The sequence below is a fragment of the Onychostruthus taczanowskii genome, unplaced genomic scaffold (assembly GCF_017590055.1).
Source record: "Onychostruthus taczanowskii isolate IOZ18803 unplaced genomic scaffold, ASM1759005v1 scaffold19, whole genome shotgun sequence".
Lineage (NCBI taxonomy): Eukaryota > Metazoa > Chordata > Aves > Passeriformes > Passeridae > Onychostruthus > Onychostruthus taczanowskii.
Window position 1 is genome coordinate 3,684,110 of NW_024499128.1, and position 22,900 is coordinate 3,707,009.

Here is a 22,900-nt window from a genome sequence, read left to right on the forward strand (position 1 = left end):
TTGTTATCGAAATTTATTTTCTTGTGCTATAAATTAATACTTAGGAAAATGAGGTGTTGGTTTGCCATCTTATCCTGTGATAACTTTGTGTAAAACACAAGTAAATTAAGTCTAATAAATGAAGTTGAGTTTTCCAGACTTGATAAGTTAGTGTCTGGAGGCCCAAAAAAGGCTAATGATTGTCATTTGTTCCTAGTTGATACAGGAATTAGTTTGATTTTGAGGGAAGCATAAGACTCCAAAAAACACAACCAACCCAAAATCTCACAGCACAGAGCATTGGATTTTGTCCTTGCTGTTTTAAAAAAGTCCTTGCACCTTTAAAAGGGGTGTATTTCATATTATTACACTGCTGTCAACAGACATGTGGGATTTTGCTGCCTTTATCCTTTTTACAAAAGGTGTTTGAATTTTATGTGTATTATGTCTCACGCCTTCAGTCTAAAACTTGTGGTGATGAAATAGGTAGTTCTGCATGGTCTTGTCTCAAGAAGGTCTACTTTTTAACCATAGATCTTTGGGGTTTGTTACTTTGGGGATAGTTGTGCTACTGATGAATTGGTATTAATTTTTTGTATTTTAAAATTGATTTGAAATTTGTGGATAGTGTGCTGATTTACATTTTATATGAACTGAAGTTTATCAATTACAGTTAAAAATGCTGTGCTGTAACTCAGTGTACACTCTTCAAATTTACAGGCAAAGTCAAGTATCAGATGTTTCATAAAACCCACAGAATCACTTGAGAGGTCTCTTGAAATTAACAAACAGAAAGGGAAGAAGAGGATGCAGAAGAGACCCAACTATAAAAATGTTGGTGAAGAAGATGAAGAGGAGAGAGGATCTGAGGACAACCAAGATGACCTTGATAAAAGTAAAGGTACAGAAGCAAGTTCAAAGGGTGTAAGAACAAGCACTGAAAATGAAGGTGAGTATTCCAGCAAGAAAACAGTGCTTATGATTTAGGTACTTTTGTTTACAGATGGACCTAGTTGTGATTACTTACATGACTTGTTCTCTTGCTGCACTAGGTGAACATGGGACTATGATATTTGCTTAAGGCTTTGGCTGGATTTTTTTCTCATGTTAAATCAAGCTGTGAGAACATGTACTTCTAATCTCATTAAAAGCTGTGAAAATGTGTTCATATCTGCCTGTAGGCCTTGGCCCTTATCACAATGCATGCCTTGCACCTCAGTGTTCATGGCTGTGGCACTTGATAAGCAAGCTTGACAGCTTTGTGACATGTCCTTTTGTGGAAAGGGAGAGCTGTAGCCACTTCACCTTTGCAAGATAATCAGCAGTATTTTATGTATGTTTCAATGATAAAATGTAACCGGTGTGCTAGAAGTGACAGTACACGATGGAAAATAGTTCAAAATTGAAAATATCTTTGACTCTTACATTTTTTTTCTACTTGGACTTTTTCTGCATTTTTGTTGTAACACAAACCTAAGAATTGCTTTTATATAATGAGTGGTCTTACAGCATATTATAACTGTTTATTTTATGGTTACTAACTTTTAAAAGGATGTATGTAAGTCCTAGTACTTACATTAAACACAAATTGAGAAAAATGTGGCAGGATTGCCTGCAAGCAATTGAAAGCAAGAGTGTTATGCTTTGACAGTCCTGTCCAAACATGACTGAGTTTAGATTTAGGTAAACAGTCTTTTTGAGAAGGCCTTCCTTAAATGGTGTCAAACAACTGATGGTGTATTTTCCACCATGATTTGAAGAAAATCTGAAATAATCTACTGTTTAAACTGGTGCATTTAGTTGTAATCTTTGTCCAAATTCCTAAGGGAAGGCAAGATTTGTTTGTTGCACTGAAACTCAGTAGATGAGAAGCACTGGGGACCAGGTGTCCTGTTTGCTGCAGTTGTAGAGGCCTGTTTACACCCTCAGTGAAACTTGATGTCCACCCATGCCCCGGTCTCACCAGCTTTTTCACAAATCTTTTTTTCAGAAACAGGTTCTATGGCTTTTCTTCCTGTGGTTTGCGTGGGAAGGGAGCTGACTGTGGCTTATTTGCCAAAATGATATGTATATTTTCTTTACATATTTTATGTACATGCATACATTTTGTATAGTGTTACATTCCTTAACGAAATGTAAGCCAATTTCTTGGCTCTGCTGGGAAGAAAATTTGCCCACATCTGCTCACTAACCTTTGTGAGTTAATGGTATACCTCTTATATATAGATGTTTGAGATGTTTTTAATACCAAACAGAAAATACAGAAGAGCTTGTGATAATCTTGTTGAAAATATCAAATTTTGGTGGTATGTTTTGGTTTTTTAGAAATAGAGATGGTAATCATGGAGAGGTGTAAGCTGTCAGAGCTGTCTATCTCTGCTGTGACAGAACAGAATACAACCGATGAAGAAAAGAGTGCAGCTGCTTCTGGGAGTGAGATGACAAACTGGAACAGGTATAGAGGAACTGTAAAAGATGTTGCTAAATTGTTTCCTCCCCTTAAATCTTTTGCTTTTCTTAAAGGGATGTTTAAAATCTGCTTCAGTTAAAATTACAGGTTTTTTCTGGATCACGAGTGAATCAATACATAAGTGAGGTGTAGCCTCTCTACTGCTCAGTTTTGGAAATTATCCTGTTCTGTTCTAGTTTGTGCTTTCCTTTGGGCAGTTGTGATGCATTCAGTTGGTAAAGTTAAATTGCAGAATATTAACATGACAAAAATAGAATATAAATGTTTACATTCTGTAATTTCCTAAACCTCTAAATTAAGGTGGAAGTTTCCTTAATCATATTTATGGTTGCATTTGTCCATTTTGTATGCACCTATAAGGAGAAAACAAGGAAAATTCTTCAGTTCAGGGATGAGTTTGGCAGAATGTTAGTAGCAGTAGTTATAGGAAAACCCTTGTAGCCTTTTACTGTTTCCAGGGTCCATTAGTATGTTTTAGGATTATTGGAAACTTCTACTGGAAATACAGTTTATAAGTGTTTCTGGGAGCAGAAATTACCCTGACTTCAAAATTTAGGCTTGGATATAATGAATATCCCTAAGACACCTTCTCACTAGAGATTTTGCATTCCTGTTAATAGAATATTAAGAAACCAAATGTGCCTGACACAAAAGTAATTGCAAATGTGTCCATTGGGGAAATGCACATGTTTGATAGGATTTAAAATTTATTTTTCAACTTGGGAAATGCTGCCTGGTATTCCCAGAATTTCATTCTGTCTCCATTATAGCTTTGTAGTTTAGATTACATTCATTAATAAAGATAACATTTAATTTCATTGTAAAAGTGAAATTGAACCTTGACTTGAACTGGCTTTAAAACACACTGTTCTAGATTATTGATAATTTGACTAAAATATGTGCCAAATGGCTTTTAGAAAGAAATTGGCAGTGAGTGCATGGAATACTAAAGTGACTGGGATGCTCTGGTCTTGAAAAGTGCAGAATGCCTAGAAGTGAGCTGCCAGTGCATTTGGGAAATGTCTGCAGTTCAGGCCTCTCTTGATCTGCAGATGTGGTCTCACAGCATTCTGCATCTTTTCTAAAAATAAGCAACATCAAAGAATGTGCAGAGCTAAAAATAGTTTTTAAACAAGGGTATACCTTGTATAGGACAATTCTGGCCTTTGTTTTGTATGTTTTTTGGGTTTTTTTGAAATGTCAGTGGATTAGCTGCTATACCTTAAGATTTTGTATTATATTATGCCAAGTATAATATTTGAAACAACAGCTTAATTTCCCAAGAGACTTGCTTCAGTATGTGTGGTTTCTGTCCTACACTGGTTGGAATCACTGATCCTTGTGGATAGGGCACCATGTGGGAGTGGAAAATGCAGGGACCTCGGTGCCATGCTGGAACTGAAGCTTCCACACCTGCAATAATCATTCATGCTCCTGGTGACAATAGTTCCTAGTGTGTTGCAGTCTTCAGTTGTGGATGTACTCCACAAGAAAAAAAAATCTGAGGAGCACTTGGATGGCGTTTGATCTGCTGCTTCTATCAAGCCCTTAGTAAAAGACTAGTAAAGGAAGCAAATGCTTACAGAGTTACAAAATACATTTGAAAATACTTACCATATAGCCTTTACTATGAAAACTGTTTTTTTTGTTTAAAACAGTCCAATAGTTGTTGAAAAATAAATAGAAAACAGCACAGATGGCAGTTAAAAATCTGCAGCTGTAAAAGCTAAGTCAAGCTTTTAATTTCCCTTAGCCCTTTTCCTACTGTGAAAAACAAAAGAAAAAGCTTAAGTATTTTAGGTGTTATTTTATTTTGATAGGCCTCACTTCTGGAAAGTTTAAGCTTAAAGACATGTTTTAAATTAAATTCATTTTATGAAATGCTACACAGCAAAGCTTTTTTCCAAAGCATGTCAAATCCTCATGCTATGTTGTGGCTTCTGTTGCTGTTTTCTTAGGCTGAAGTTTTTCTGGGTCTGTTGTGTATTTAGTCTAAATGAGGAACATTGGTGAGGGGGGATCTTGGAAGTTGTTTCAGCCTCAGATTATTGTGGCTGAGACAGATAATGCTGATAAGATGCTGTGAAGAATCATCTGGAATGAAAATGGTATCTTGCTGCTGTGTAATGATTTCTTTTCAAGTTTCATAATATCATGAATCTAATTAGTATATGGGGGAAACAATGAAAAATGCGTTAGACATCACAGAAGTCATTTAATACCATGTAATATTGGGGTTAATGGAACAACTACTGATACCTCAGCAGCTTTGATCTGGTAAAACCTTGGCTTTAATGAAATTATATTAAATTGTACTTTTATAGTTTAGGATTTCGGTTGTTTACGGTCTGCTGTTGGTCTGAAAACAAACCAAGTGTTATATTGCATTTAAGTATTTTAAAATTTTGGTCCTCTTTGTTCTTTAGACCTTGAAGCTGAGCTCATTTTATGGAGTGAAAAGCCCCCCATCTGAAGGTGACACAGGGCTTGTAGGGCTTGGGTAATGCTTAGGAAACCTGAAGGCCCTCTTGGCTCGTTTTCAACATTGCTAATTCTTTAGGTTATTTTTCTTGAGCAGTTACATTCTTTTGAGATCTACAATATGTGGGCAATTTGCCTTAAGCACTTGGAGCAGTGTTGAACTTGGGCAAAGAGGGATCGCTGCCGGTGGCAGTTCTGTGGAGGAGCGCTGTAATCCAGGCTCAGAAAGGCACAGAGCTGCCGTGGCAGGAGCTGAGCAGGGAGCAGCGTGGCTGGCATGTTGGTCACTGCCTGGTTTCAGGAAAGGGAGCCCTGTGCTGGCAGGTGCCTGGGGCTGCTGGGGACTCCCAGAGCTCTGTTATGCCTTGGGACCGCTCGGTGTGACCAGGAGGGCTCCACAGGGCTGGAGTGGGGATTGAAGTGTCCTGTGTTCTGGCCTGTGACAGCCCTTCTGACCCCCTGGAACCACAGCAGGGAGCTTGTAGTGCCTGCTTCTCGTCTGCTGGGGCTGAACAGAGCACAATGTGTTTGCTTATGTGACTTTGATGTTATTTTAATGGTTTTTCTTTGAATTTAATTTAGATAATGTAACAGTATTTCACTGTTAATGTATAGTTTAACAGACAGGAATAAACCCTTTCCACTCAGGCTTCCACACTCTCATGTTCTGATGACTGTGACACTACCCTGACACATGATTTATTTATCTGGGCCAGTTGTGAAAATATATTTAGTTTTTGCATGTGCTCTGAACTTGAACAGCTGGCTGGATGCAAGCCATCTTAAGACCAGAAGTGAAGCTGCCTTGCCATCAGACCTGTGCTAATATCAGGTTAATCTCAGCCATATCTGATCAGTCCAAATGCCTTCTGGATTACACTAACTTCTGTTGTCTTTCTAAGGTACAGGTAAAGAAAAGGTGAACTTAACACTGTTTGTAACTTCCTATATGTGTGTCATAGGTCACAAGTCTTTAAACTCTGGATTGCAGATGAGCTTTGTTTTCCTAAGCTTTTTTTTTCTCTTCAGATATTCCCTCCTAATTTTTTTTTCCTATAACTATTGGACAGTAAAACTGTTGTTTTAGAAAAACCTAGCTTCCTCCAAACTTCTGATAAAAATGCTTATTTGTAATAGTAAGAACTTTTCACTTCTGTTTAGCACGTGTTTTAAAGGAGTCTGTTTTATACAACAGTGATAGCAGCTCCTTAAATTTACTTAGGTATGCACTTAAAGCGAGCTCTGCAATTATTCTGTGTACTTACTAAACAGGCTACAAACAAACCCAGTAAATGTTTGAACAAGCAGTTCTTGGGAAAGTGTTATGTAATGAATCCAGTTAAAAGTCAGAATTATTGTCAGAACTATTGTATATAAATACAAAGCATGGCTGTAATCTGAGTACTCTGCAACAGAAACTCTGTAACAGAACTCTTTTGTTATAATGCCTGAAAATGTGCATTACTGTGAATTTGCCTCTTCCATTAGCTACATGTACAACAAGACAGTTACCCATTTTTCTATAGATTTTTAACTGTTTCTAAATTACTCCTCCCCACAGGCCTTTTCTTGATATGGTCTATAATGCACTGGACTGTCCTGAAGACGATTACTATGCGCTCTTTGTGCTCTGTCTTTTATATGCAATGTCCCACAACAAAGGTAAATGCTGTTATGTAGAGTTAACTGCAAGGCCATGGTTGGAAGATACTGTAAACCTCAACAGAGTCCTCTTCTGATTTATGGGGTTGTTTATTGCTGTTCCTTAGAATGGGACAGGAAGATCCCCACAATCCATATTTGTGTATTGTGTGTTGTTCTAAGAGGTCTCCCAGCAAACCAGCCTTTCCTGAGCAATGACTTTGATATTTCAGAGGAATATGTTAAAGAGAGATGAGATTAGTTTCCTTATATAACAAGTCAGTGAAAATTTTACTTGTCTTGGGGAGGATACTAAATAGGCCTACTACAAAATAAAATTCCTATTCAGTTTAAACATATATGAACACATTACTTAGCTACCAAAGCAGAATTTAAAATCAGACTTTGATCTCCTCCCCCTTAGCCATTATGCTCTCCAGATATACAGCTAGACTGTGATTTGATTTAGATGGAAGCAAATAATCTGAAAATTTCAGAAACAGCAAAATCATTTGCATTTCACCAACCACTTTGAGATTTGAGGGTTGCCACCCAGTAGGCCCCATTTAAGGCTGAGAATTTTCAGGGATTCATCAGTGTGTTTGGTCATTGTTGTTCCTCCTTTTCCTTGTAATACAGAGTCAAAGCCTAGTTTCCTATTGCTAATTGTTCTCTTCTGAGAAAATTGCTGTGGTCTGTTAAATGCTTGCCTCAGAGCACAGCACACTCCTGTTTTCTAATTTTCATTTTTTTCCTTCACCCCCATGAAAGGACTTGACTCAGTCAAGCTGGAGAGAATTCAACTTCCAGCTCAACATGCTGAAGAGAGAAATTCATACAATCATGTCCTTGCAGAAGGGCTTATCAGGATAATGAATTATGCTGCACAACCAGGTATTGCTTTTCCAGGGTTTGTTTTTTCTTCCAAGGTGAAATTTTTTAAGATATAAAAAAGGTACTTAGCCTCTTGTCTTTGAGGGGAAAGTGACTGTTCAGCATGCTCTTTGATGAGCAGTATGTAGATATGGTTTCTGAAAGAAATTAACTATTGGCTTTTCCTTTCTTGGTGAGAAACCAGAAACTCTGGATTTGTGCTGAGTAGTTTTTATACTCAGAACTATACAAGGATCTATTGTCTTAATTCCTACTTTTTGCACTTTTGAATAAACAAAAATTGAGATTTTTCAGTGGTTTTACCTTAATGGATTTCATCCTGCAAATACGATCTGTCTCACCTTTGCTTGCAGAAATAATTTCAGTTGAGAAATAATCTTGAAAACTGTGGCGTCCTTTGCTCATAGCAGTCCTTTGTCTGTCAGCTCTAAGTGGTAGCAAATTTTCCCATCTTGTTTTTTACTTCAGGTTGTATTTTCAGTTCTGAACTGTTCTGCAGAAAACATGGGGGTTTTTTCTTCCTTTTTTTTTTTTGTGAAATGACGGTTACAATGTTCCACGGCCTCTTCCATGAAAATATGTTTTTTGTTCAAGCCACACCTCTCCTCCTTGCCTTTGCCCCCTTAAATCTTTAAATGGGTAGAATTGGATTTCCCCAGAAACTGACACAGTATCAAATTTTTGAATGTCTGTAGAATAAAAATTTGTTTGTTTGACTTGCAAAACTGCTCTACAGCATATTAACTTGTGCTGATGTATCAAAGGTGAAAAACATGTTAATATATGAAGAGTTTGTACCTGCAGCAGCATGAAGGAGTGCAAATGAGGATATGTATTTATTTAAATAAAGGCATGTTTGGGAAGGGAAGTGCTGGGGAATGGAAATGGGGGATTTTTTTATTCAACTTGCTGCATGCTTTGTAGAACATCTCCTTTTCTCTCTTCAAGGAAAAGCTGTGCCTTATTAGTATGCTATAGACAAAGCTTCCTTTCACCTTGCAACTTCATCCATCCCAAATGTCTGGTATCCTTTTGTAATTTTAGAGTAATTCAACCTGTGCAGCAGATTGATAAAGGCACTGAAACCCAATGTTTGGGCTTACTGTTCAGTGGTATTAATTTTTGCCTTCTTACTGAATGGTTCTGCTTCAAATTTTCTTCAGCTTTAAATTACTCTTCCAGTTTTTTCTTTATAGCCATCAGCATAGTAAAGCAGCACTAGCACTCATCCCTGTCTGATGGAGGTGTGACAGAGGAGCAAAGTTTGACAATTGCAGGAAGAGTAGAAACATTTAAGAGCATGGGTTGATCACAAGAGCTGGAACAAAACTGCTACTATTTTTGTCTGTTGAAATTTTCTTTTCACAGATGGAAAAATTCGTTTGGCAACTTTAGAACTTGGCTGCCTATTGCTGAAGCAGCTTGTCTTTTCCAAAAATGGCAGGATCATAAAAAGTGTTCACCTTGATTGTCTTGAGGTGAGTATTTTCTTTCAAATTCCCAGTCACTGCATTACTGGTGTCTGAGTCTTGGAGTATAGTTGAATAAATTTGATTCATTTCTGATTGCAATAAGCCTTAATGTGAAATTTGAGCTTCTAGAACATGTTTGCATTGGTAGCTCTGTGCTGTGAACATCATAACCTATGCTCTGTTCTCATCTGTGTTATTTTAACTTGTAACTTCTCCAACAGTTTATTTCTTTATTTCTCTGAAATTTGTATGTTATCCATCTTAATAATGTAAAGAAAAGTGCTTTTGAAATAATAAATAATAAACTCAAATAAGCTGCATTTTCATAGGTGCAAGAACTGTATTCTATCAAATTCTGGGATTAAGGCCATGAATTATTGGACGGTCTGTTCTGTATAAGTGTTTGGGTGGATTTTTAAAGTGACTAATAAGTAAATGGTGTATGTATTCCCTGAAATGTATTTTCTCTTTCCTAGGGTGCAAGGGAGGAGAGTGTTCATCTCCTTCGTCGCTTCTATAAGGTAAATATGCAAAATGCTGTAAGAAAAAGATCCTTTACATATGGGGAATGTCTGCAGCACAGTCTTTACATAGTGACCAAAGAAGCACCTTTTTTTAAGATGGGAACTCCAAATTTCTGATAGAGAAGGAAGTGCTTTCTTGGAGAATTCCTTGCCTTTCTGCCTTTCCCATACCACCCTGACATATGTCACAAAGGGCTGTTGGAAGACTCTGGAATATGTGTGGTTTTGGTTTTGACATTGCTTTTTGTTTGTGTCATATCTGAAATTATGATCTAAAGTTTTGCCTAATTTTTTTTTCTTATTGGAAATGTTTGCAGCTTTTTACTTTTACATGTGTGTTGTAAACAATGAAAGAAATGAAATTTTTTAGCCCTAGGCATTAACTTCTATATAAGAAGCAGTAAATCCATGATAGATTTCAAGTGTCTGAAATATCTTCCTGTTTTTCTTAGAATTCTCTTGAAGGATGTTTGCTCAATGTGGCTTACAAAAAATAAGTAACTTGTGGTGGTTTGACCTTGGCTGGCTGCTAGAGGTCCACTCAGCTGCTCTCTCATTGCCCTTCCTCAACAGGATGGAGGGAGAATAGAATATCTTGTTAAGATAAAGAACAGGGAGGTCCCTTGCCAATTACAGTCTTGGGCAAAACAGACTCAACTTCACAAAAATTAATTTATTGCCAAGAAAAATAAATTTAGATAGTGAGAAACAAAGACAAATTAAAACACTCCTGTCCCTCAACTCTTCCTTTTCCCAGGGTCAGCTTCATTCCTAGCTCTTCAACCTTCTCCCCCTGTGAGTGGTGCAGGGGCAATGGGAAGTAGGGATTTGGTGTCAGTCCAGAACAGCTTCTCTCTGTTGTTCCTCTCTCCTCACACCTTCATCTGCCCCAGTGTGGGTCCTGCAGACTGCAGCTCCTTCAGAGCAGATCTGCCTGCTGTGCTCCACCATGGTCCTCCAGGGGCTGCAGAGAAATCTCTCCCTTTCCTAAATGTGTTTTCCCAGAGGTGTCAGCAGTGCTGCTGAAGGGCTCAGCAGTGCCCTGCAGCCCTGGCCTCCCTTCACAGACACACTGTACAGAACCAAACCTGACAGAGCCCCAAACAGCAAGGTTTCATGGGATGTCCATGTTCTTTCTTTTGGAAGGGAGAAGAAATCTTTCTGGATATGTTTGAAGATGAATACCGGAGTATGACAGTAAGTGAGACCCCTTCTGCCCTGGTAAATCCTCAAACCCAGATCCAGCACAGGAGCAAGAACATGTGCTGATAGATGCTGAGCACACTGGGGTCTTTATTGCTGGGAGTAGGATAACAAAATATGGGTGGTGGTTTTGTCACTGAGAAGTTGTGTCTATACTTACATAAATTATGTGAAACTTCACAGCGCTTCATTTAATAAAATTCCATTACTTAGAAAATTGAGTATACAAAAATTGCTTCAGCCTACTAAATGGGACACTGGGTTTATTGTTTTTCCCTAAAGCTCAGCATATTCTCTCTTTTGAGAAAGTTCTTTTTGGAGAGAAAAAGTTACAAGAAACTTCCTTGTGATTGAAGTAACCACAAATTCAAGTCAAAACTTAAAGTCAAACCTGGCAGAATTTGGTTTTTAGTATTTGGGAAATAGCTTTTCTGTAATCTTCTGGTGTTTTTCCTGTGTTTTATTGAATGAAAACTTTGGCAGTGTGTCTGGGAACAATGAGAAGTTGCATGTAGTAAATGAAAGATTGCAGGTAAGGAATTTCCATATTTAAGGAAATAAGACATGGTATTAAAAATTCTCAAAATTTTAAAATACACACCAATGAGTTGTATTTGAAACTAGAGGCAAATGCTTATTGTTCTGTATACTAACCAGTGCTAAAATATTCTTGTAGATGAAACCTATGAATGTAGAATACTTGATGATGGATGCCTCAATCTTGCTACCCCCAACGGGGACACCTCTGACCGGGATTGATTTTGTGAAAAGGTTGCCTTGTGGAGATGTGGAAAGAACACGAAGAGTGAGTAAGACTGTTTCTCTTATATCTGCTCATGACAAAATGATGCCAAAATCATTGAGCAATTCTAGGAATACAAATACTTTTCTTTGAAAAATACTTGATTGGAAGCTTCATCCATAAAATCCTAAAAGCTTGCTGAAGACAGATCTGTGTGGAGTATATATCATAATTACCTGCCCCAGTGGAGAAGTTTTCTCTCTGATTTCTTGTGTCTAGTCAATGCAGTGTGTTCTTGCACTGGGGTTTAAGTTTTCAGACCATACAGAAAGCTACAAAGAAAGGCATTTTGATGATACTCAGTATATTGTCAGCTTCTTTTGTGATCTGCTATCTCAATTATATTCCTGTAGTAAGAATCTCCATGGAAGGCTGACTAGTTTTGTATTGCTCATATTTCTAGACATAGCAAAAAATTTAATCTTACATGAGCATTCATCTTGCCAAGATAATTGGTGATGGAGATTTGAGAACGAAGAGAGAACCAACAAAGTATCTATTTTTGTGATTGACACAATCTCTAGAGGTGATATTTACCTGAGTGACAACATCCTTATTTCCATTCTTGGTTAATCAGTTCTTGGCCCTTATCTGGGTGTGTCCCGGAAACCTTGCACTGTCAGTAAATCTAAGAGATATGTTACTGCACAGAATCATTATTTGGGAAGTGCTGTTCTCTAAGTTTCTTTGCATTTATATAATTGTATTGCTTAAGTACATTCAAGTACTCTTGAAGAAAAAAAAAAAAAAAGTATTTCCAGGAATCTTCTGAAAAGGTTTGTTTTCATTGCTTATAAGCCACACAGCTTTTGTTATCACAGCAAGTTAGATAGAATACAGTGAATTATTTTGAAAAGTATTATTCTTAGAAAGCAGAAATGCTTCCTGAAATTCTCTCTGTGGCATTCAACAGAAAGATACTTAGAAATGCACATTAGTGGGAAATTACTATTCCAGGATTTTCGTGTACTAAGTAAGGAATAGCTTAACTTCTGTTGGTGGAGATAAAAAAATCAATACAAATATTCCTGTAGATCCTTTGGGATGAAAGGATCTACATGAGCAAGAATTCCCAGAATGATTCCTTGTTGGTGCTCCTTCCCCAGTCCATTGCACTCAGGGTTTAGTATCTCCTCATTTCCTGAGCTGCTTCCTTGCAGCCAGGCTGCCTCTCCCCGGCTGAGCTGCCATGACAAAATGCTGGACTCAGGTATACCTTGTGACTTTGCTGCTGCTACTCAGCCTGCTGAGGTTCTAAGGATGGTTTCAAATGGAAAAAGATTTGATTCTGAGCATGCTCTGACATGATTCAGAAAAGTTTCCAAGTTTTATTTCACTAGCAAGTGAGCTTCGGTTATATTATGAGTTCTTAACTGTTAGGAACTTATTTCCTTGCTGTAGAAAGTCCCTGTAAGTGGCAGCTCTTCTCCTCTTTAACAACTTTAGGAGAAGCTCTCAAAAATCTCACTTTGTGAGAAGTTTTTGAAGTACTAAGAACACTTTTTCGTGGGAATGTAGTAAGATGGTGGTAGGTTTCTCTGCAAATTGCTGTTTCTTCACACACAGAACATGCAAATGAGGAAATCAGCATCATAGTGCATAATACTTTAATGTAGGTAGAAATATGTATTTGTTCCAAGTTAACCAAAAAAACTAAAAGTCACCTGAAAAACTTCTAGGCCACAGAACTTTTCTGTTGTTTTGTTGAGGTCTGATGAAATGTGTTAGGCACAATATATTGATACTGGTAACAAACTGAGGGCTGTCAGTGTTGTAGGAAGCACAGCGCAGTTCCCATTTCATCTGATGTTCTTGTTCATGGTTTGTTTTTTTTTTTTTCAAAGGCTGAAGTTCTAATTTTATTTTCTACTCCTGTACTTTGTTCTGCACTAAATGTGATTACAAGTTTGGAGAGGAGTGTCATTAGCTTTATAGGAAATGAATGTGATAAAAATTAATGCAGTCTAGGAGGAAGAGGTTTGAGGGGGAAGATAAGTGAAAGCTGAGTGATGGTTGCCCTCCAAATTAAAAAAAAAAAAAACCAAAGCCAAACAAAAACCTTGTTGGGTTTAACTTTTGGGTTACCAAAAATGCCAAGATTTTCCTGTTCTTGAATTTGGCAAATATTAAACCAAATACTGTGAACTCGTCTTGAAGCGCTTGGTAGGAAAACTGCTTTATAGTAATCCTGTATAATTTCAGTAAATCCACAATACATTAGAAGGCAGTCTGCCTAAATGAGAGTGATCATCTCTCATTCTAAAGTGACTCTCTTCTCATGAATTAAATAGTATTGTTATCATATTTTTCTTAGATACCCTTGATGTCCTTTGCTTTGGGGTCTTCCATTTCATGGAAGAACCTGATACATGGCTTCCCTCTCTTCATCCCTGTTCTGCCAGAAATTCCTGGAAGCACTGCCAGTAGAGAGCTGGCCAAACACTCACAGTTCTGCTTCACAGGAGCCACTGTTCTGTTGATTTTAAAAATAGAGGAGTGAAGGGTTTTCCCTTAAAGCACTTTAGATTTGTTTTTCCTGATACTTCCTGCAATCTGGGAGTTTCTGGGCACTGCAGCTGTTCATGAATTCAATGCTGTTACTGTAAAGCAGCAGTTAATTTACAGTACACCACAGAATTACTGTGTAGGAAACTCTTAAAAAGCAGAACACCGGAAGTAATAAAAAATGATTTTTCATTTGCTGTACTGAAAATGCAATTCTTGTAGGGAAAGAAGATTATAAATGGTGCCTTTCAAAATGTGGCTAATAAAATGATTGTTCTTTGACACTTTGGGTCTTTGCATACCATATGTCATGAATTTGTAAATCAAAACTAGCATATTCATTTCACAGAGCAGCTGTTGAAAGTTTCTTGGGACTGTTGCAGCTTTCAGAATGCTTTGCCCTGATGAAGACCTTCTGAGAATATAAATTAAGTTCTCCAAGAAAGTTACATTACATGTGGCTAGTTTTAGTGAGAACAGCAAATTAAAATGCAGAAATCTCTGTTTCTCTCTTAACTTGTAGACATGTTAGCCAGACTTGGCCAGAAAAGTTATTACTTTTTTGAGTTCAAAAATGTGAGAGTCTCTGAAGGTTTGTTGTGTAGGTGTCTGTAGCATAGAAGTATTGCAAATACAATCAGTCTTAAAGTAATGATTAAATAAAAATATTCCAAGATTGATTTTGCTTAAACAGCTCCTGTAGTTGTTTCCCTGTCAGTCACATTGTGTGTCAGTGAGACAAAAGCTCTGCTGCTTCTACTTCACTGAAAATAAATGACATGTTTCAGCTTCTTTAATGTCTTTTTTTAACTAAGTAGGAAATTACATTCTACTTTTTCAATGTAAAAGGTATTAAAATTTTCATTTCAATTTTAAATGTATTAAAAATATTTACTATAGGATAGCAAACTTGGGAATTGTAAAAGCCAGTATATGTTTGTAAGATTCTGTTAAAATATGTAGTATTGGGTGTAAAAATATTCTGATAATATTTTCTTTAATTTCTCAAGGCAATCAGAGTTTTCTTTATGCTCCGTTCACTGTCACTGCACTTGCAAGGTGAGCTGGAAACTCAGTTACCACTCACGAGGGAGGGAGATCTGATAAAGGCAGATGATGTTCTGGATTTGAGTAAGTAGCCCCTCAATTTCCTAAACAGTCTGATACAAAAATTACAAAAATAAATAATTATTAATTAATAAATACTTTTCTCCTAAACTGCTTGAACTGCTATTCTTACTTAAACTGCCTGAATTGAAGTAGCACAGTGTTAAGGTTCTACTGTGTGTTGTAGCATAAAAATGTATTTTTTGAATCTGCCCAAACAGGAGAGACAGCAGAATATCAGCATTTTGGCATAAAGCACATAGGATGCACAGGATTGCATAGGTGCCAGACCTTGGGAGGAAACTTTGCAGTGGGCGAAGCATGACCCAAAAAATTACATTTGCGTGCTTTTTTAATATCACTTTGGAGGTGTTGTTGATTTAACAAATTTTCCTCAATCTCTATTAATACAAGGCTTTTAAAATTCTTGGGAACATTAAGATGCCTTCAGTGTTTATGCTTGTTTGTATACAATTGGTTTCAAGAGGGGAGTAAAGGTTAACATGATCCAGTAATGGTTTCAGCTACTGTTTTGATTTGGAAAAATCCCACAAAACTGTATAAAAATAGCTCCTTTTTTCCTTTTGCCTGAATGTAATGATGGTGTTTTATGTGAGCTTGATGAGGGAGATTCAAGTTTCTTGTAAGAAGCATTTTTAATATTTTGATGAGCATGTGTTGAATGCAAACCTTTAGGTGTAGTTACAAGGTTGCCACCAGTATACAGGAATGTATAAATAGAGAGTCAGGTCATTCCACAGAAGGTTCATTCCATCCTGCTGGATATGCTGTCACCAGAATTACAGCTACTGTTACTTTGCAGTGTTTTTCCACTGTAAATAGTTTTGAAGCAATTATGTATTTTGTGATAACTGTTTAACTTAGACTGCCTGTGAGGCTGGAGGTGTTTTCAGTCTTGTTTAGCAGCTCACTGTGTAAAGTCACAGGCAGCTCAACAGCCTCAGGGCTTGGTTTCAGGTGATAACAGGATTCTGTTAGTTTAATGTTTTAAATGCCATGGCCAAGAGGTAAATGAGGATACATTTACAGCTGTTATTTCTTTGCTGAAACAGAAAAAAGACTAACATTATAGTTAAGTTTCTTTGCCTGCTTGGCAGACAGAGTGAGCAGGCTTTAAAAGGCCATTATGGTCAACATTTTTTAAAAAAGATTTGAGAGAAGTTTATGATGGAATAATTGAGGTTGTAAGGAACTTCATTAGATCATCTAGTCTAACCCTCCTGCTCAAACCAGGGTCAGCTAAAAAGGGCATCCAGGACAATTTGTCATATTTGTGGCAAAGAGAGTAGCCCAAAATGTGGTGCAGGTGTATGACCAGGGACACATCCTCTAACTTCAACTAAACATACTTCATGGGAACAAGGTGGATTCATGACTGGTTGCTTTCTTAGTAAAGCAGAATATCATCCCAGAAGGGCTGCCTGTTGGGAAGAGTTCTTCCTTTGAAGTGGGAGGTGCTGCATTCACTATCTCCAGCCTAATGCTTATCTTGGGCTGCCAGCTGTGTGTACAAAGGGCTAAAAGTTTTCTGTAAGAGCTTTTAATGTCTGCAGATGATTTCTGGAATTGGGATGACTGGAAATTATAAAATCATTAAAGATCAAGCCCCAAGGCAGATCAGGTGCATTTAGACCATATTGAGTAGCTGTTATATTCATAAAGATTTCTTACAATACAGTCTTTTCAGGCAAATATTTTTATAAACACAGGCAACTATTTTTGCTGAATTTACATCTTCAACACTGCAAGCAGCTGAGGTCTATGAACTCTCCTTCCTTGGCTGTATTTCCTAAAACTTGGATTTTTCTTGGAGAAAGTCCACAGAAGTCTTGGATCTATGTAATTGAGGTGTAGTGTCCAAACTGTTTACAAGCTTCATTTTGCATGAGGTGAAATTAGCCATTGCTGTTATTCTCAGAAGAGGCACTCCAGTTCTCTGCAGCAGTTCACACCAGGAAGCCATTCAGCCTGTGGTTCATTGTAATCAGACCAAAATTGAATAGTCTGAAGTTTACTGGGCTTGATATTTTCACCTGAGTGTGGTTGTGTATCTCTAGCTGTTTTATAGCATAGCTGTAAGTATTCTTCTATCAGTCCACTGAAAATGTGTTTAACCACACTTTCTCTTCTGTTTTGTCATCAAGGATGACAGTTTATGACTCTTCAGCAGCTGTGAACTAGAAACAGTCATGTAAATGACTACATTCAGTTGTATGGGCTCAAAGGATTCCTATAATAGTTGCCTAGTAAATGAGTGACTTTCCTTTCTGTTCTTTTAAAGACCTTTACAGTAATGCTTTGCTTCAAGGTGTTGTCAGGTCTAAAATAAAAACTTTCTGTTCTGGAAGGCATTCTGCCCTTTGAGTTCCTGAAGTAGTGTGTTTTTGTACTTAGGCAGCTGAATTTGTACAGTAAGTATTTTAACCTGCTTGCTGTTGCACTTAAAACTTTGTAAGTACTGGTCAAAAACTACTATTTGAGAACTCCTCAACTCTATTTGGTGTTGTGGCCTGTTAATTGAGAATCTCCCAAAAAACTCATCAGCCTGACATATCCTGTTTGAAGGAGTCCTAATCCAAGCACTTCGTGCCTTGAGAAGAACAGGGCTGCTCCAGGAATTCAAGTCAACTGAAATAACTATGTTGATGGATTAATTTGGTTAAAGAGTAAAAGAGGCAAGAAATAAAGCATACCAAAATAAGAAATATCCAGTTCTGCCTGGTGTCTCAGCAGCTTCTCTAAACAGGAACAGATCCTCCACAGCTTTTTACAGTAATATTTGCCAATCCTTTATGGATTTCTTGAGCCTTCCAGGGCTGCGAGAAGGTAATAGCAATCAATCCTCATGTTAACTGAATCATGTCCTGTATGTATTGCATTTATTGATTAAACTTGTTTTCTCAAATTTCAAAAGCTGACAGTAAATTCACACTGGTTAGCATTAATTATCCTCTTAATTTTGTTAGGGTTCTATATTTCATGCCTTTCTTTCCTACCACCCAGTAATTTTGAATGGATCCTGCTGGTAAAGGGTAATTGGTAGGTTCCTAGAAATGTTAGTTGGAAAGGATCTCTCACTTGTGTTGTGGGGGTTTGTTGTGGGGAAGAGGAAGTTGGTCTGATTTTTGAAGCTTGAAAACCTTTGGTGATGTAAATTCCACAACATCTCTGGGTAACCTGCTCCAAAGAATTTCTTCCACCTCCTGACCATAATTATGGCTGTTGTCTCTAGTTGTATGACCTGCCACTCTGAAGAGCTGTACACTTCACTTGTAGTTTATCCTGCAAGTGTTTCTCACATGAAAAATGGTGTTAAATGCTTGTTGTGATGTTCAGATGAGTAAATAAGTTCTATTTACTTTGCCATATTTTACTTGCTGTAAGTTGTACTAGATGAGAGAGAGGAAAAGACCTGTGTGCATCAAATATATGCATGAGAGTATCAGTATGAAGCAAGGGGAAAAGCAACTCTTAGTAGTTAGCAGAGCTGTGCTATGGGTTGGCACTGCCGGGTTAAGGGCTGCTTGGTAGATTTCAGGTGGTGTAAAGAGGGTGATTTAGTCCCTTTTCATGAATAATGGGTGTCAGCTGGAATGGGGCAGTGAGGAAATGGCAGAGAATGTATTTTGGGGTTTGTTGGAGGGGTTTCTGGAGTAAGAGAGGGTATGTTTGTTCAATATGAGTCAATGAAATATATTGATAAAGGAAAAAAATGTCACCTCATTTAACAAATGTTGTCAAAACACTACTACAATTTACCTGGAGAGTCCAAATAATCTTGAAATTGAAGTGTGTGCAAGAGCCAGCATAGGTTTCAGACCTGTACAAAGGTAGCTTGTGTCAGGAGACAAAGTTTATAACAAGGTAGAAGTAATGGCCTGCAGTGGTGTTGGGTCTGGCTGTGCTTTTTCACAAGACTTCTTGAGACTTCACATAGCGAGAGAAATCAGCACTGTTGCAATTTCACCCCTGAAATGAAGGGTGCTTTTTTCTGAAAGATAATGAAAGTGTTAACAGAAAGCAAGGTGTATATAGTACCCATCTTATATTTAACTTGTATGTGCGAACCACTGTTGTTAAAATCTCTCTTGCCCTTTCTATGTAACTATGATAGGGAAGTTAAATTATCTGTTAATAATGTGAACAGAAGCTTTAAGCATGTGTTGTCCAGATTGTTATAATTTTATATGTTAACATTTTCTGTTATGTAAAATACCCACACCCCAGAATCCTCAACTTCAGTGTCATGTAATCTTTTTCCTTCCTTCCTTTAGATAACAGTGATCTGATTGCTTGCACAGTCGTAACAAAGGACGGGGGTCAAGTTCAAAGATTCCTGGCTGTTGATATTTATCAGATGAGTTTGGTTGAACCAGATGTTGCCAGACTCGGATGGGGAGTAGTTAAGTTTGCAGGCCTCCTGCAGGTAAGGGAAGTTGTAGTTTGGGTGGCCAGCTTTTCCGAGCTGAAAATCTATATTTTATGTGGGATAAATAGTAATACTAGTATTAGCTTATATATTTAAGCTCTGTACCATGCTTCCTTGTTTCTTTTGTCTTTTTTCTGCCTTTTAAAACAATTCTGATTTTCTGAAGAAGCTTACGTAGGTAGCTAGAGACACAATTGCAGATGGGGTAACTTCCCTAACATATGTTGGACTGAGCTCATTTGAGCACTGAAGTGACATTTGGTTAGGATTGTGTTCCAAACACTTTACTGAAAGTAACACATTCATGAACTCAGAGTTCTGATTTTCCTGCACAGGTAGAAAAGGTGGCAGGTTGTAATTTCAAAATGATCTATGCTTATCTAAGAAAGTTTTTCTCATTTGTCTCCTTGCCTTAACCATTGCTGTTTGTATTCCCTGAAAATTTGCTGTGCTCAGATAACTCAATCTCTATGAATACTGATTTCTGAAGAAGTAAATCCAAGTTGTACAACTTGCAGAGTCTGGTTTGATTTTATTTTGTTGGATTTTTTGACACAGAAACTCTTAGTAAGAGCTTTAATGGAACTTACTTTCTCATAGTATTTTCTGTCAATATTAATATTTAACCTGTAATTTTAGAAAAGCTTTTTCTTTAACTTTTCTTTACTTTTTCTTTAACTATTTGCATTCTGCTTCTGTTTAGGATATGCAGGTGACTGGAGTAGAGGATGACAGCAGAGCCCTGAACATAATCATTCACAAGCCTGCCTCCAGCCCTCACTCGAAGCCCTTCCCCATCCTCCAGGCCACGTTTATTTTTGCGGATCACATTCGCTGCATCATCGCCAAGCAGCGCCTGGCCAAAGGGCGGATCCAGGCTCGGCGCACCAAAATGCAGAGAATAGCAGGTGAGTGCTTGTCCTGAAATGGCGCTGGGAGACAAGAATTGGCTGTCCTTGCAAGTCACTCTGCAATGTAAGGCTGAGGCACACTGAGGAGTGGTGGGCCACAGAAAGCTCTATTCCAGGGCTGAGTTTCCAAGGAATAGATTTAGTTTCATCTATAACTTTGAGCTTATAAAGTGGATATGTCATGCTTTTATGCCTTGCTTCATGTAAAAAAATTGAAAGCAAGTTTGAGGATATTACAATCTACTTGATATTAAAAATTTTAGGTTGAATGTAATGCAAAGGCATTTCTTTTCCATTTTAAAGCCCATTGTCTCTTTAACTGGCTTTCTGCAGTGTTCCCTTGTAACTAATGAATTATTTTATTTCTGCAGGGTTTTTTATTGTTAATAACTCCTATGGTTTTTTAGTGCAAGGGGCTTCCTGTAATCCTGGGGTTTTTTTTTCTTCTCCACTGTATTTTGAGGTTTCCCTAGTGTGAATGTGGTGTGGACAGCAATGTAGAAAAGGTTGCCAGAAGCACTGACTCTGTCAGTGCATTTGTAACCATACTTAAGAGGCAAATGAAAGCAAGTTATGTTAAAATCTGGTTTAGTCTTAGGTCCTGAGCAAACTATCAATTTTCTTGCCACCTCTTTTTCCTTTTATGTATTTGAGTAACAAAAACTATCAATTGTGATTAAACATAGCTCTCCTGGATCTTCCTGTTCAGCCTTCAACTGAAGTTATGGGTTTTGGACACAGCTCTGGAGCTGCAGCCCAGCACCTCCCATTTAGATTCTATGACCAGTCCCGGCGTGGGAGCAGTGACCCGACAGTGCAGCGCTCTGTCTTTGCATCTGTTGACAAAGTCCCAGGTAAGATTAGCATTCATTAACAAGCAGTTCTTGCTTTGTGATTTCTATCTGCAGAAACTGTACTGTAACTTGTACAATCAGTGAAAAGCTTATTGTGATGTGTTCCTGAGCACACAACTCCAGGATGAGGCTTATGGCAAAAGTTACTCTGAGAGAAACAAGTAATACCTGGGTGTGTATTCTGGGTATGTTGTGAGCAATACTTCCATGGCAGTTTCCCCAGATGTCTTAATACCTTGCCTTCCTTACAAATCAAGTTAGTTTAAATCATACTTTGCATACTCAGTATTTATGCAACACATCTGGATCTTCCTGTTCAGTCTTCAGCCGAAGTTAGGGTTTTTGGACACAGCTCTGGAGCTGCAGCCCAGCACCTCCTATTTAGATTCTAAACCAATCCCAGTCAGTTGTGAATATTTCCTCCTTTAATTTGGTTATGAATGTTTTCATGCTGGATTGTGAAAAATGCTATGCACTGCCTCATTTCCCTCAGAGTGAGCAAGACAGAAAAGGGCCACAGCTCCTCCTAAAACATTAGCTTGGAACTGGGATTAAAGGAATGAGTCTAAATCAATGAGCTCTTTGCTTTTTTTATCTCCTTATTGTCTGTTTCACAAATTGACTTCTCTGCAGAAATTCTTTTCCAGATGGTGACATTTTTCCTTTTGGGTTGAGTCATTTTAAAGGGAAATCTCATTCTGCTTGAAAGTACTTAATTGTGCTGTACTACACAAAAGATTTCATTACCACTTGCTGCCAGTCATTTCACAGAACTCAGCATTTCTCTTTAAATGTGATTCAGAATTCAAATGCACAGAATTCAAATTACTTAGAATGCAGATGTTTTATGCTTTAAGACTAAATTGGAGCTCAGTTACCTGAGTTCTGGCTGGGGAACAGAAATTATAAAACCATAGGTATTGTCAGTCAGGTGTTTCAAAGACAAGTGTATGTTGTGTGAGGGGAGTGTTTTCCTTAATTGATCTGACTTCCACAGAAAAGGCGTGGTTATAAAGAGTCCAGAGTTACTGCTTCAGCTTTCTCTAAGGAGAGTGCACTTGTGTTCCTAACTAATGACTTCATCTACTAATTTGAAGGGTAATATTGGGGATGATACAACGTAGTAATTTGTTCAAGCAACCACATACTTTATTTGAATCCAGAAATGTAGACTTCCACTTGCAGATCCAGAGGGAAGAGTGTTTTGAAGCTTTTATTTGATACAAAGTATAAGAAATGAGGCACGGAACTTGAAGTATTTCAAATACAGCATCTTTGAAATGCATTTTATGACGGGTAATAATATAATAAAAATGGATTAATATCCTGCTTTTACATCTGATTACAAAACCAGTATCAAATGTGGGTTTGTTATCTTACCTTTGCTGAGGAATGAATAAGGTTTCCTTGTTCCTAATTATTTTTATAGGAATCTGTTTGTGCTTATCTCTTAATCAGGCTTGCAATGATGTTTACTTCAAGGGGAGAATTTTGTGGCTTTGAAAAAATTACTGAACAAGTTGCATTTAAATTATTGGTGTCATGTATTCATTTCTTACTGCTACAGCTCCAGCTGGTGTTTGAGTTCTGCAGAGCTCGCACAGTCA

The 22,900-nt window shown here is 37.6% G+C and overlaps 1 protein-coding gene across 10 annotated transcripts in view; it reads left to right on the forward strand.

The window, feature by feature from the left end:
- CLEC16A (C-type lectin domain containing 16A) overlaps positions 1-22,900 on the forward strand; it is a 63,348-nt gene that overhangs the window by 21,813 nt on the left and 18,635 nt on the right. For 9 of the 10 annotated variants that reach the window (XM_041401623.1, XM_041401631.1, XM_041401622.1 and 6 more), the window contains 12 exons: positions 700-928; positions 2,305-2,434; positions 6,492-6,592; positions 7,343-7,465; positions 8,834-8,943; positions 9,414-9,458; positions 10,608-10,658; positions 11,341-11,469; positions 14,982-15,102; positions 19,374-19,525; positions 20,232-20,436; positions 21,126-21,293. In XM_041401623.1, the coding sequence (XP_041257557.1) occupies positions 700-928; positions 2,305-2,434; positions 6,492-6,592; positions 7,343-7,465; positions 8,834-8,943; positions 9,414-9,458; positions 10,608-10,658; positions 11,341-11,469; positions 14,982-15,102; positions 19,374-19,525; positions 20,232-20,436; positions 21,126-21,293 (1,564 nt within the window). Of the gene's footprint in view, positions 1-699; positions 929-2,304; positions 2,435-6,491; positions 6,593-7,342; positions 7,466-8,833; positions 8,944-9,413; positions 9,459-10,607; positions 10,659-11,340; positions 11,470-14,981; positions 15,103-19,373; positions 19,526-20,231; positions 20,437-21,125; positions 21,294-22,900 lie in introns of those variants that run through there. The other variant, XM_041401630.1, reaches the window with a different exon arrangement.